Source organism: Anticarsia gemmatalis, chromosome 12 (assembly GCF_050436995.1).
Source record: "Anticarsia gemmatalis isolate Benzon Research Colony breed Stoneville strain chromosome 12, ilAntGemm2 primary, whole genome shotgun sequence".
Taxonomy (NCBI): Eukaryota; Metazoa; Arthropoda; class Insecta; order Lepidoptera; family Erebidae; genus Anticarsia; species Anticarsia gemmatalis.
The window spans coordinates 2,844,882-2,861,115 of record NC_134756.1 but is presented as its reverse complement, the minus strand read 5'-3'; the positions used below and the strand labels follow the sequence as shown (position 1 = coordinate 2,861,115).

General features: G+C 35.5%; 1 protein-coding gene across 1 annotated transcript; it reads left to right on the top strand.

The window, feature by feature from the left end:
• The first annotated feature begins 778 nt into the window (after nucleotides 1–778).
• Nucleotides 779–1,460, top strand: LOC142976986 (neurogenic differentiation factor 6-B-like). Its single transcript, XM_076120637.1, has one exon. It carries the CDS (start codon nucleotides 820–822, stop codon nucleotides 1,300–1,302), a length of 483 nt encoding a protein of 160 aa, XP_075976752.1. The 5' UTR covers nucleotides 779–819; the 3' UTR covers nucleotides 1,303–1,460.
• The last annotated feature ends 14,774 nt before the right edge of the window (nucleotides 1,461–16,234 follow it).

Below are 16,234 nucleotides of genomic sequence, written 5' to 3'. Positions count from 1 at the left end.
GAATTTAAAATACTGATTCAATAATGTTACTAGCACTTATAACGGGTTCATTCATCATACACCTACGCTCCGTCAAACCAGGATTCGAAAATTAAAATGTTTAAATTGCATGGCTTAAAGGGCAAAAGTATGTAAGGTAGGTGGGTGCATTACATAACGAGATTTTGCGTCATCAATGATCGCCTACTCATGACTTTATCCTAGCCCACGCCAGAACAGTCGGGTACTCCACCCGCAAGGTCGGTAAACAATTAGCCGACGCAAAAGCCTCCACAACGGAAATGCCGAATCGAATATGCAAATGATATCAATCGGATTACTATCCATTACCCAATGAGTTATGTAGTCACTGGATGTTGTTCATTCATTGTGACCAGGTACAGGCACGTGGACAAGCTTTATCTCTCGCGGTTGTGCTTCCGATTCTGACGCTACATTGGTTTTCCTTATAAATGGTTGGTTCGGTTGGCAGTAATTAAATGCTACGGTGTCTAGATATTCGGTAGCAATAGAGTTGTACTTTATGTACCTACCTAGTTTTTTCTCTCAATTTTATTATCAATTATGTAAGAAAATATCGATTTCATTACGCCTACCTTCTATAATTCGCGCTTTTTATTGGGTACATGAAATATGTAATATAACTCAAAGTTTACGACCATCGTTATTGTTCGTGTAGGTTTTATTTCGCTGCGACAATGTAGCAGGGCGCGAGTGTACATGAACGGAGCGGGGCGAGTGGGCGGAGTGAGCGTATTTTTCAAGCGGAGTGGGTGCGCGGGCGGCGTGCTCGCGTGGGGCGGCCGCCGGGCTCACTCCATGCCCGAGCACGACAAGTACCAGCTGCGACCGCGCGCCGCGCGCAGCCGCGAGCCGCGCGCGCGCCGCACGCCGCAACCGCTCAGCAAGTACAGGAGGAAAACTGCCAACGCGCGGGAGCGCAGTCGCATGCGCGAGATCAACCGGGCCTTCGAGACCCTGCGCCGAGCCGTGCCCGCCTCGGCCATCACCGGCACGCCCGTGCCCTGCGAGAAGCTCACCAAGATCACGACGCTGAGGCTCGCCATGCGCTACATCACCGCGCTGTCGGCGGCGCTGCGCGACTCCGGGCCCGAGGACGAGGGCGGCTCGCGGCCGGACCGCTGGCCCTCGCCGCTGTGCTCGGACCTGTCGGAGTTCTCCACGGAGCTGGAGCACGAGACTCCGTCCGAGTTCGCGGAGGACTCGCTGTCGCCGTTCGACTCGTTCTTCGCGGAGTTCGAGTGCGACTACGCCGACTACGTCGACAGGACATTCGCGTGACAGTGTTGTGAGTGACATTCACACGGGACTATTTCCAATTAGGTACTATTTAATTCTCCTTTGCCATACTATTAATTATTAACTATATTTTATTTTGTATGAGATATATTTTTTGAGATTTATTTATTATTAATAAATTTTAATTGTTATCGTTATTACCTTATTGTGTTTGTATTCGCTTCCATCACTCGTGTTTGTCGGAACAGCTGATAATATTAATGAACCACTTGTTTTTCCTATTCGCTGTGCCTGGGACATTTTGAGGTTTCATTCTTAATAAGTTTTGTAGATAACACTATAGTCCAACAACTTAGTAGAAAGGTTTGCAGCTGTCATCATGTAGAGAACATCGTGGTGTCACGTATAAAACATTGGTGATCCACAGGCTTATGCAAATGACGGTGGTCTGTTTGATACAGCTACTTAAATTTGGGATTACACAGAACTATATATGTAGGTACTCTAATTATTTCGCGCATGCCGTGGCTCTATACTAAAGCTGTCAAACTGTAGTGATAACTGCGTGTGATTCAGGAAAACACTACATGGCTTCTCATAATCGCGTGCTTCGTAGTGATTAGTCACGCTATGAAAAAATGCATCTTAAACGTTTAAATCATATCGATACCTACTATCATTTAAGAGATAATGCTTCGATAACAATTAAACAATCACCTACACCTATCAAATATTTTAATAGGCATACCTACCTAATATATACTTACATTTTGGTTAATTTTTATAACTAAAGCTTCCTTCCAAAAGTTATTTTAACTCGGTCCTCTGTGTTATTCAGTTTATTAAGTTCGTGATATGTACTTGTTTATTGATTAAGCAACGTCGTAGTAAGACTTGTCCATTACCATCCAAACAATTTTTAAATACCTCTTTGCATTTTAGACTTAGTGTTCTCACTGACCTAAACGTATATAAGCACCTGATTTAGTTTGCTTCTGCTTAGTCAGTAGGTGTGTGGCATATTAATAATAAAATATACCCATATACCTCAATAAACGAAAACATGAAAAAACTCACCATAGATCAAAAAACAAAAAAAATACTATGACTGAAAAAACTAGTTTGATAACGTGAAAATATATTTTTTATTTGATTTATTAAATTAAAAGAAACGTATTACATACACCTCACTAAATAAAAGTAATTCCAAGATCATCCTACTTAATGTTTAAAAAGTTTAATGTTTAGGCTCATTAGTCATTTGTTCCTGAGTCCAAGTTGCCAAGCGATGCGGAATGATCGTTTGATTATGTAAATAATAGGCTGCGGAAGCGTGGGCTTGGCCGATTTATTGTCCAACGACTAAAAGAAACGTATTACAGCCTGCCTTGTGATTGTAAAGACGCTACCAGACTTGCGATTTATTATCTGTAGCTAAAGCATAAAAAAACTTTATTCACTTTGTCTATAACTTTTTAGCCCGAAAGAGTAACAGATATCTAAAAAAAACGCATATAATAAACTGGCATTCGCATTAATTAGTAATATGGTAAAATTTCGAACCCTTTACCTATTTATATTTCTTTTTCAGTATTTTCGGTGGATTGTTCCTTTAAATAATGCCATTATTAAAAAAAAAAAAATAGTCTTTAGCTCCTTACAAGCAAAAGTCGAAATGGCAATGCCAATTTATTTTTAAAAAAGATTACGGTACGTATTTCGGAGAAGAGCCAACCAAGAACACGTCTTTTAAAAAGGCCAAGTTCGAGTAAACTTATTGCAATAAGAACAGGATCTGATAAGCGGTCAAGTTCAATTACTTTCACATGAAATATTAATAAAAATGATGATCTATTTATCTTCCATCAATTACGCCTTCAAATAGGTCTAAGCGCTTCAGACGCACTACAAGGAAGGAACGTCTGAAATAAAACTTAGGTACGTAGGTACTAATATTGTGTGAAATATATTATTTGCTGGCTGAGATTTAAATTTTAGGAAAGAGTATAGGCCACTATAACGCTTCTTTCCAAGTTAGTGGGTTATTCGAAATGAGTAAACTTTGTACCTATGTATGCAATTTATAATTAACATTTTAGTAAGAAAATTGTTCTTAAAAATCTAATGGCCAATAGACCATAGATCCATCTTAATTTATTTATGAAAAAAAAAAGTGTTAGTAGTCAATACAGTAATGCCTTAACAATGTCGGTGCCCACGCGCATCGATCTCTCTCATTGTTTCCACACAAGTCCCCAGTACGAATGTAATCTGTTTTTACTGGCCGTGATTAATTTTGCGTGTAATCTCTTCCATTTAACTCTTCCGCCTAAAAACTAATTAACCTTCACTTTACTATTTAAAAGATGTCGGGCGCCCACTCGTCTGACGTGTGTTTAATTGTCTTGTGATATCCTTTTGTCGAAACTTTAGAGCATTTTTCTTGCAAAATGTGTGATTTTTTGAAGTCAATCGCAATTGTTTTGATTACTAAAGATAGGTGTAGGAAAATGGGCATCACATTTCATGGGTGAATATCTATCCCCGCTTTTAACACCCTAGTCTTCAGATAACGAACTTATTAAATTGATACTCACATCACTAGTTGTGAGTACTTATCTGCTCCCTTGAATTGAATTTAATCTAGCTAGATTTACACAATTCTGAAGGCAAAAAAACATTACAAAACTTTACTGTTATGTACCTAGTGTACCTACTACTTACTTTTCTAATAAATAAATAATATCAATGACGAATCAGCGCAACATGAATGCGTTTGTTAATGTAGCTAAGGATTAGTCAACGTAGAGCATCTATGTGGGAGGTCCTATGTTTAGCCCAGCTCCCAACACAATTACATCTTATTTGATTTGTCACATCTTTAGATTTTTATCTTAAGAGCATTTCTTGTATAAATTTACACACCTACGGCTGTACGTTGCGTTTGAAGAAATGTCACATTTAGTTTTAAAGGTAGGTAGAGTTTTAAGATCTCAAGAAATAAACAGTGATTTTTAGATCTCCAACTTAAGTATATAGCATTATGATATCAGTTTCATAGCTTATCAAATATTAATGATAAATCTACAATACGCCCTTTGACACTAAGTAGCGACCTCAAAGATTTTAAAACGAGTCTAAAGCGACCCTGTTTATGTAACAGCAAATTAATGGCGGAAAAAAAGTCTTATATAATAGTACTTAGTAACTTATTTACTCCGTTGCGTTAGGTAAAAATGCTGCACTTATGCAACGTGTCATGCAATAAAGAACCAAAGAGCAGTATCCCAACGTATGCCCATTTGGGTTTAAGCGGATTGCATGCTTTCCCGCCAAATATGGCCGCCATGACAGTTCAATGAGTTATTCGATTATGTGACATGACGGTATAGCGGTCTGCAAATCATGATCACTTATTATTATGATTTTGTGTACACGTTGACAGATATACATTATATTATACGTAGATGGAGTACTGGTTCATGTATTGGCATTGCCAAATTGAGAACGTTTCTGCCTTAACAGGACAGCATAACGTTGGATTAGATAGATACTAATTTTGTTTATTGTTGTACTTGTCAAGGTAGTCGTATATTATTTTTTGTTGCACAAGTTGTTAGGATTTGTTGTTGTATTTCAATCAATCAGATTATAATTCAGCCTCCATTTTGATAATCCTCTTTTCACAGATCATAAACTTTACAAATCATATTAGCTACGGACGAACGAGAACGATGTTTTCCTTTTGGCATGCCCTCGGATGTCAAAAGTTTCTGGGAACAGCTGAATAAAACATGAACTCCCGACTAAATAGGCGGTGTTACGCTGGATTGCAGCTTTACATACTCCAATTTATAGCGATATCGGTCTTACTTACTTGTTAACCTATTAGAAAATTATGCAATCTAATCAAACCCACAATGTCCGCTGCAAATGACAGTGTTGTGGCGACCACTACAACCATTGCGCCATTCGCGCCGACCGATTTTCTTTATCGAAAACTAAAAGTTCTAATATATAAATCTGGATATACCCAGTTTAGATATATCTGTAAATATCTATATAGAAAACAATACTATCTATACTTATTGAGAATGTATCACCAATATCTGTATTTGAAATCATCATCGATATGATTATTATATTTATCATTAAATGATTAATTTACTTTAAATACCGAGCAGATACTATAAAATATATATTATCTATTCGTATCTTGTGATGAGTAATACTAAAACATGTAAGTAAGTAAATATTAGTCAGTTTATCTATATTAATAATCTGCACTATTAATTAAGTGTATTATCATATCGCTTCTTTTTCCTCTTCACTTTAAAAAATACTACAGTAGGTACTCTTCTACCGCAAGGACCCTATTTTCAAGATAAAATAAAATCATTACTTTAGCAGTGATAGCCGAGTGGAAAAATTTGCATCTCCTCAGTAAATGATCGACGGTCCGAACCAGGCAACACACTAATAAATTTTCAAAATTATGTGTGTATTAGAAATATTTAACACTGCTCTAACAGTGAAGAAAAACATCGTGATCGAATCTTGCATGCCTAAAAGTTGTTCAACACTATTCTTGAGGGCATGTAAAGTCCCTAACCTGGAGTTGACCAGCGTGGTGGACTCAAGGCCTAATCCTTCGTGCGGGAGGAGACCCTTGCCCGGCAGTAGGACAGTAATAGGTTAAAAAAAACTTATAATACATTAAACATTTAATTAATACCTGACTTTAATGTCAAAGTGCACACATTACTATGTATAAGTATATTAGTGTACATTTATTTCTAAGTAACTACACTTTAGCGCTAATTATATTTATCTATTAGCCTGCAGAAACTGGGCCAAAGTTGAACGTATTTGTCATAGTGGGCCAATGTAAGTAGGTGTACCTTGCATACTTAGAATTATAACGTAAACGACTCAAAATAAACGTGCGAAATAAAAATAACAGTTCCAAGTAATTAAATAGTGAGTCATTTAAAGGAAAAATATTTATAAATCAGCTTGACACAAATGAAGTCAATCATAAGACATAACACGAGCCTTTTAAGCGTTTAAGATACATTTTATTAGGCTTCATAAATGTCTAGTGTCTGAGAATAGACAAACCACTGTGTTAAATGGTAATTAAAGAAAATGCTGTAATTGACCTCTTTAGATAACATCAGACCGTTGAATACCAGCCAATACTAGCGATAGGGTAACTGCCCTCGCAGCCTTTATTGGCGGTCAAATAATGTGTTACGTTATACGCATATTTTTTACCTTTTTTCTTTTTTTTTCACTTAGAAAGGAAGGATACATAATCTAGCGGTTTTTTGGAAGATGCCAAGAAGAGGAGAAAATGCACTTTGGGACTCATTAAAAACCATATATGAAATATCCATCGTCCATAAAGGATCCATCGAGTGTCCTTTCGTATCTTACATTTTGGGATTGCTTTAAAATAGCGCTCTTTAAACATAATAAATAAATGAGTGATTTTCCATTCCTTAAAAACTACTAAGTAAACTCGTTCCTTGCAACAGGTATCAAAAATGGCGGTTACCGCCAAAAATAACGTCAACCACTGAGAGAAAGTTTCGCGTTCAGAAACAGATAAGATGAGATACGAGCACGATGTTCAGCCTAAATCGCGTAGGTTCAACACGTGCTATATGCAAGGTCATCTGATTTCTGGCTCTGACATCACATATGCAGTAAAACGACATTTTTTTAAGTTGGCGGGCTAGCGTGGGCCGCAACGCGCCTTTGTAAAAATAAAGTATACGCAAATATATTTATTCAACGATACAATGCCCCGTTTTTGGTCGCTTTTGGGCAAATAAATAATGTTTGTTCCTGGTGGTCTTTTGTATGAGATGGATAATGAACGAAGTCGTAAATTATTTGCAAATAACAAAGCTTTATCAAGAGCTATTTTTAGAGATGCAGCTTACAATCAAAAGCATACAATTAAGATTGATTGCGTTTGACCTTATCCATCTAGATTTGATTTACTCTTAGATTAAATAGTATTGTTGTCGCTGAGATGGTTCTCTAGTTGAAGCTTATTATTTTATTCAAAATTGAAGGCTTTGGCTAGCACAATAGAGGCATAGAATCTGTCCGAAAACTTGAATTAATTCCATAGTTGCTAATCCATTAAAATAATATTGTAGAAGATAAGTACATAAGAATATAAGTATTGGCTGAAAAAGGACGTCGCAGCAAAAAAATGAAGCATGCTCTCTTTTTCCTTTTTCAAACTTTACATCCATTTATCGATAAAACAAATAAGATGTAGGTATAATGTCATCATCACTGAGTTTTATGCGTTTACCTTTAATACCCTCCTACATTGACAAAACGCAGTGGGTTGCGTTACGGGTGGCCAATTTATCCTGTTTGATGTCTCAAATAATAAAATGATTATTGTTTCCTGCATGCTTGAGCACATTATTCGGGTTAATGCGATATAGTGGGTGTATTGAATTATGAGCACTAATGTTGTAACTTAGTGATTGTGTAAAGAACATCCTGATGGCAACTCCTGTGGTCTAAAATGTAGGTATCATGAACATTTATACAATGTGAGGAAAAATAAATTTGACGTACCGTAAGGCGTGGAAACCATTGGATGGTTCCGACATAGTGTGTCAACAGTCTTTTACAATGTCAAAGGCATGAACTTGGATCTCTTAACTCCCTAATAAAAAATGAGCTCAAACTATGGATATTATCCGACCTACCTATAAAAAATCTCCGAAAAGCTAAATAGTCCAACTTAGCGATACAATAGCGCAGTGGTTAAGGTGGAAGCCAAACTCTACCAATGAGAGCACAAGACACATCAATTTGAAGACAAAAATTGTAGTAAACCACAAATAAAATGTTGGGCCTGGTTGGTGGTTGGTTAATTGTACGTTTGTAAATCCTTATCTTAACAAATCTTTTATTAAATAAAAACACAAACACAGCCCACAGCTACATTATAATAAAGCTGTCATCTAAATTCAACCCCACAGATACCGTTACAATAAATCAGCGCTATATCTCACGGTACTGTCAACCGAGAAACAGGTAGGTAAGGCCAGGTGAAGCGCTAGCTAGCGGCGCCTGCTCTATGTAGGTGAGGGTTAGGACATTTTTCTCACACTAGCTGAGTACTGTGACTTGCCTAGCATTATGCGTACGCCCCGCAAGGCGCCGCCCGCTGACACGTTGTTAGGCTACTTGCATGCTGATATTGGTTTTTCTAGTTTGCATTGTGTGAAATTAATTAATGGATTTAATGTTAAATACAGGATTTATATATTGGTCGGGGAAAAAGTCTTTTCGCATTATAGTATGTAAGAACTTGTAATATAATCTCTTTGGATTCAAGAATCACAAATGAGTACACGGTTCATTAGGTTTCTTTCAGTGAGCTCGTGAGGTACCCAAATATAGAGCTTTTTTTGTGTAGGTAGAGAAGAGATTTTATTGCAAGTTCATACATACTATAATACGAAAAGACTTTTTCCCCGACCTAATACAATCAAAATCAAATTATTTATAAATATTTAGTTCAAATGCTGACACTTATGATAGGCAATGATACAGAGAGTACGCCAATTGGAAGGTAGAGCCAATGAGAAAAGCTAGAAACTCCTGTAACATCGCCTCAATGTTTTGGAATTATACTTACTTGTTTGTTTTTATTCTGGATTTCGGCAATTTGAAGTTAAATATCCATGTAGAGTACCCATAACGTCATTTTAACGTTTCTATATATTTTTACTTTATATAATTTGTAATGTTACAACGCCCCTAGGAGACCAAATAAAATATTTAGTTCGAGCACGCACGTATCGGAAAGATGTTCTCCGGCAGCAAAATAAGCGTAATCTATCATCAAAGCAGTTCTATCTTAGCAGTATAAACATACCCTTACCTACACCAACAGAATATTTGGAATCACAGAGTACAAACATTGAAGCATTATGAGTAGCAAGTAATTGCTTCTCAAGAATCTTCGCGGCAAAAACTTTGCCTAACTCCGCTGCTGGGTGTCGAATACTTTATACTCTTTAACGATATTTATTAGCTGTGCAATGACAGAAAACATTGCTTATGGCCACTTTATGTGGAGAAGTAGGAATACTTCACAAGTAGGAATCAATGAATGGATACAACTCGCGTATTCCCGGTATTAGCTAATGTTTACAGTAGCAGGGATACATTGTAATGCAAACATTTTAATATATCCGTTGACAGGCGTGCCTTATTATGACTAGTTTAACTGTATAAAGAACTAGGTTTTTTTAAAGCAAAATGTAGTTAAATCAGCTTTTAAATGTATGAAAATTGACAACAAAATTACTTTTTTGTTAATGTAGAATTATCTTTTCCTAAACCCAAGCGGTGCGATATAATATAAGTGCTGAAGGGTCATTACCCTTTAAATAAAAAGTAATTAAACATGTACCTTGGAGAAGTTAATAAACTTTGAATAAAATTGTCGTAACATTAAAATTTCAAAATAACAGCTAATTATTACAAAAATGACGCAAGAACAGACCCTTTTGGATAAAACGCATTTACAAAACCATTAATTCTTTTAAATCCACATAAGGAGAGAAAGCATTTTTTCACACTCCATTTATTTTTACTGCCCCGTTAAATTGATAACATAATCAACATATTTTAACTTTATTTTCTTTTATCCTAATATGTAAAGTTACAGTCCAATAAAGCGTTAGCTTTAATGTCTTTTTTCTGAACGAAACAATGTCTGTCAATACAAATATGGCGGGAAATATAATGTCAGTAGCAATTATCAAGTGGTTATAGTGTTGTTATTGCTTGAGCGACACCGTTATTAACGAGTTACTTATTAATACTTTTATGGTTGCTGACGATTTTAGTGCCCTGCCTTGTATTTTTTTTAACCTAACCTAACCTAATATTGCTTCGTACCTAAGTTCTATAACAGTTTAATTACCTACGTTCCATAATGAATAGCTACCTTTAACCTTTTTATCAAAGATGTATCGTTATCAGTCTAGTCTTCTTTACAGATCAATAACACATTTTGCCTTCCAGCGGCAATCGAAAGTGGCACCCCGTACCCTGCGACGGCTCTACCTAAGTAGGTACTACGAAATCCAAATTAGAACAATCTCCACCTAAACGGTTTAGCCCGTTTTTTTAAAATATTCGTGCTTATTTAGTAATCTAAGAAAAGGCCATAGAGAATAGGGTATTCTTTACGCCTGCGTGGATGAGTTAAGTTAAGATGCTTTTTAACTTAACTAGTAAACTTTTTCGGCAAATCAGTTTAGACAACATTGACCGAAAGATGGGTAATACTTCTACTCCAGTACATACATTAGTAAGTTACAGTTGAGTGAATAATTAATACAGTACGTAGGTATGGTAATCGACAAATTATCTCAAATCAAGAAATTAAAAAAATAACTATAATTTTATGGATTTAACTTGATGTTAATGCTCGTAATTATTATAAAATATGCTATAATTATTCCAGTCTAGTTATTTTTAAGTGACCGTAAACAAGTCTTGGTAGTTTGCGTAGCCAAAGGGTACATTATAAGTATTTTACTTCCCTAAAATGTTTTTATGTAAAAGAGGCTTTATTTTGACCTTTATTCATGTAATCAACCAATTTAGGGACTCTTTGATACAGCGAACGATGTAGATTCGTTTCTAGAGAAAGTATGGCAGTTAAATTCGCTTGACGTTTCGGCGAGGGTGCACAGACCGTCGCAAGGTGATCTTAGCTTGAACCATTTAAGAAATCAAAACCTTATTACTTCATAGAGTTCTAGAGAATCATAACATTCCCACGGCCAAAAAGCTCTAAGGTCCACCAAACCAGTAAGTTTTCCACGTAACACTATGTACCTATTATGTTCCAGCAAATTTTTATATATGGCCATGCGCTCATTTTTGTTGACGTTTATAAAGAAATACAATATCAACTATTGATCGTGAGCTTTTGCACACGACGTGTCTGGGGATACAAAATACATTTGCTATCGAAAAACTTCTTTATAGCCTTTATTTACCTTAGAATAGAGTTGAAAGTTCTATGGCAGATTGTTTGTCGGCGGTAAAATAAAGTTTGTAGTCATATAGGGTCGGTCCACCTGACTTGTCGTATTTGGAATGGTGAGCGTGTCTTGAGAAAGAGGCCTAGGACTATAGTACCATGGTACAATGCTAACGAACTCTTTTATTTTTTACGTGTGCTTTGATCACTGCTATATTTGATATTTGGTTGCGAGTTGCGACGATCTGTCATCTTCAAATATGACATATCGATTTATGAGCCGCCTTTGAGGGAAGAAAAATCTATTAGCTGTTGAAGTAAGTTACCGTACTTAGGTTTTCTCATAGGCAATCCTTAACTGAACCACGGGTGATTTTTTTTGAAGAGGCATATTGTAAGTTCGTACAAAAACAGCTATCAGGCAATTTTTTAATCATAATTATTTTTGCTCTAAGACGTTTTACAGTATCATAAGTACTGATATTATTTTCTACTAAACAATGTACATAAAAGCTGTATGACGGTGTATTCATCCTCCTATAACTCAGTCATCCCCAAAATCTGTCGAAATGGCATGACGACTGACGAGCACATATCTAGGATAAAATTGGAGCAAGGCACATAACAGGGATAATTGATACACATTACACATACGAAAAAGTAGGCCAAAGAAGAACCCTTTTATTCTGGAAATATGTACCTATGTTATATTTATAAGTAATAGTAGAGGTACCACTAGCTTCGATTATTCTGTGTATGAAGAAGATAGTGACCGTAAAATCTTGGCCTATCAAACTTTGCTGTCAAAATAAACCGCACTCTTTATAACCTGTTACATTTTACTTATGTGTATTAAGTACAGTACGGTTCACATAATTAAAGCATTAACCATGACCTTTGCACTCAGGTCGTATGTATAATCTTACCTTTTTAAATGGTGACTCATGTTAAAGTTCAGTAGCTGATTGATGACTTACAAAATGTTTGGGTGATATTGAAGATGTAATGGCGGTTTATCAATTATGTAGAAGCCTAGGAGCGATGGCAGAATACTTTTAAGTACTAACTGTCCCAATGCACCTGCATCTCTTCCTGTAAGGTAAGGACAGTAGCTCGATTCTCTATTACTATCGACTACCGACAACCGACCTGTCATCGAGAAATTTTATCTGTGACGGGTGTCGTAGGAAATATTTTAGCAATACATTCTAAGTGTCAAAATTTCGATACTCGAAAGTACCGATTGTACAGAATCGCGCTACTGAGTCCTCTTCGGCCGACTGTATCGAATTGGGAGCTTTTCATTCTTTTCTCCATTTTAGAGAACTCTCAGGCTAGCAAGGTTTCATCACGACGTTAACTGTCACTGTAAAATATATGTATACTCTATTATTTCTAATACACATATTATGTCATTACGTGTTGAATTTAACCCTCAACCAGGCGCGTTCAACGCGTATATATATCCTGCAATCGCTACTAACTATGACACTAGGTTAACCAATAAAATAAAACGCGGCATACGCCAAAAAAATAATTATGGCTGTTTTGTAGCAACATTTTTGCGGTAAAAAGGATCATAAAGAGTCATCAATATACAGTCCAAAAGCCAAATTGATAAACACTCATATTCTATGATTAAAGCTACGTCACAATAAACTAATACAAACGAAATGAAAAGCTAAACCGGTCAATTTATGAGTCAACTAGCGTCACGACTCGCGGGGGCTTCGCCACACCATATAAGGCTATTCTACTGTCGTTTATGAGATTTCGATGAACCTACTGATAATTCCTATGCTTGCTATAAACTTAGCTGATTGAATCATCAGTGTAATCGTTCGGTTTTGTAAAGGGCGCACCGCCTTAATGGCGCCATAGACAATTCTATTAAGTTTTATTTAGAAGTAAAGACAATATTTGGGTGGCTTTTTTAAATATTGTTTTTTTATTACAAGTTGTAGCTTTAAATTTCTAAGGGATATATGTACACAAACTGACTGGTAATTCTGCTATGCTTTGACAATATTCATGTGAATATAATCATGGCCGAAATAACATACCTGCCTACAACAAATAATTTTGGTTTTCTGATATTGTTACTGTGTTAGGTAGTTACATGGTTTTCTGTTGACATCATCTTCACCATTGTGTGCCCCGGTTATTGACCCCAAAAATCAAAAACAAAATAAAAAATACTAAATGCACAAGATGGGCTAAAAGACTGCATTAATTTTGATAAAACGTCAAACGTAAGTTACAAAAATATACTTTTAACCACAAACAGAGCAAAAGTGAGGACTAAAACAAGACAAACTTAAGAACAGATGTTTTGACGCCCAGGAATATAAATAAATTATAAACATGTTAACTTCTTGAAGTAAAATGAATAAAATATTAAAATAATAGCTAGCTTTGCAGTGCAGTTTCACTTGTGTTTACGATGAGACTTGGAGCAAAACTCTGGAGTCTTAAATATTAAAGATAGCCTAATTCACTAATAGAAAACCAACTTTTATTTCTAAAGAAAAATGTCTTATTTTTCTTTGCATTCAGATTTCTAAAAATGCTTACATGAACCGGGAATCAAACTCACGATATACTTGCCATTATTGCGTCCTTACTTTTTCAGTTAGTATGATATACTTATATGATAGCCCGCTGGTTGTGCGTTACACGTACGTATTTCTAAGGCCAGAATAATGATATTTTTTACACAGTTTCTTGAAATAACATTCGCAATTCGCAAATTAACTTTAAGTAGGTTTTGCTTTTAAATATCACATTTTTGTTGTAACGGAAATGCTCTATTATTAATTGACCAAATCTAGACTCAATGACATCACTAACTTAAATGTCACATCGAGAACGTACTAAATATGCAAAAATATTTATTAAGATTTATAATATCCTGTGTTTTTGTTTTATATTTAGATCATTTTTCTATATTATAAGTCAGTTATAATGTATTTAAATTGACTACTATAAAACAGACATGATTTATTTTTGTTGTTATAGTTTGAAAAAACAAAGAAAAAGTAGTTTCCTTTTTTCAAAACTGCTTAATCCGCAATCTACCTACTTATACCCGAAAGTACTACATGAACAAGTAACAAGATAGGGTTGCAAATTATATCACAATGCCATTGTAGAATTTGCTTAGCTAAACTTCAGCAATAAATTTTAAAAATTAAAAAATAAAACAGCATTTCTTCTGAGCGTTAAATTTCATATTTAACATCAATTTTAAGCTCTATTCCTGTGCCTACCTACTTGAGTTAAATTTAATTCAAATCTCTACATAATGCAATAGGATTGGCCTCTTACCTATAATCGTGTGGAAAATGGATAGGTAAAAACAAAAATAGCTTAGCCTAACCATAATCTACTCAACAAAAACAATCGTGATCAGACAACGAATAACTTAACCTACTTGCAATAATATTTGGCGACTATAAACATTTCAATTAGGCCATAACATCTATCATTACTCACTCGAACGGCCAACACTCAGATCCCAACTCCATCGAGACAGAGTCGCATGTGAATGATGCAGATTTCCCATATAAAGGATGAAACCGACCCATTATCAACAATCTTAACGTAACATTCACAAACAAAACTACAATCAAATCACAACTTTATTACAAAGCAATAAAGTCTATGCGAAAAAAACTGGAAGTATTTTTAATGTTGGCAACTTTACTGGCCCCTGTCTTAGGTAAGACTGTTTACATTAAAATTAACGACCATCGTGAGCTGTCAACACGATTTTACACTTATTTTAAAGAAAATAAAAGTGTTTCTTGTACATTTGGACAGGTGTTGAAGTATATCGTTCACGTTCTGCCAAATATACGAGAGCTACTTACATATTAATGACTAATTCTATTAATGTAGTGATTAAGCACTTTTAAATCTTTGACACCTGAATACAACAAACATGGATTGACATGCTTAATAAAAATACTACAGTAAACCACTTAACTATATTTCAAAACGGGCGCAAAATACATGCATACATATATCACGCCTGTTATATTATATTCGATCTCTTAGGTATAGGTGTATGAAGTACACACACATTAACATTTTACTCCCATGTAATAGGGGGCGAGCCTGTTGCCATTTACCGGGCACGTTACCAAAGTCTAGGCTACTATTGAAAAATATTCTTATGTAATTAAGAAAAGACCCTCAGTACTTCGCACGACTTGGGAATAGAACCTCATGATCAGCAGTCGGTTACGCCACCGACAGTGCCACAGAGGCAATCATATATTTTACATTAATCACAGTATAAATTCAATAAGAATATAGCTACAGTCTGTATAGTGTATATCTTTAGAAAAACAGCTTTAGGTATAAGTAAATATCATGGTTGGGTAAATACGAACTCTCTGAAGGTCGTCTCATATACTTCCTAACAAAACGATAATAATAACTTCGGCTAGTTTAAACTAAATTATAGATAACTAAAACTAGTCTGTGAAACGCGTTCCGCGTCGATTCATTCATGAGTTTGTTCACCGCACTAAAAAATACATGTAACAGAATCTCTCTTCATTGAAGATAAGTCTAGTGTTTGCGCTAATTGGTCATTACTCGAAGGACGGATACTGTAAAATACACACCACAAAACTACATATAAACCTTATTTTCTAATCAATAAAGTTTATAATGGAAAGCTAACAGCGGCAGCGGCTGCATTTTACTCCATCTTTCTTTGCAGAATTAGTTAGAATTCAAAAAATCTCAACAAAAACAAACCCTGCTACTGAGAACATACTTTATAGGTAATTTATCATATTTTCTCGAGTTTTAATGATATATTTGATTCATACGGTTTTTTGCCGGATTGCGACGACTGGATTCGCAATGGTGATTATTTTTTCACTTCCTGAGTTAACATTTTGAACAAAGTAA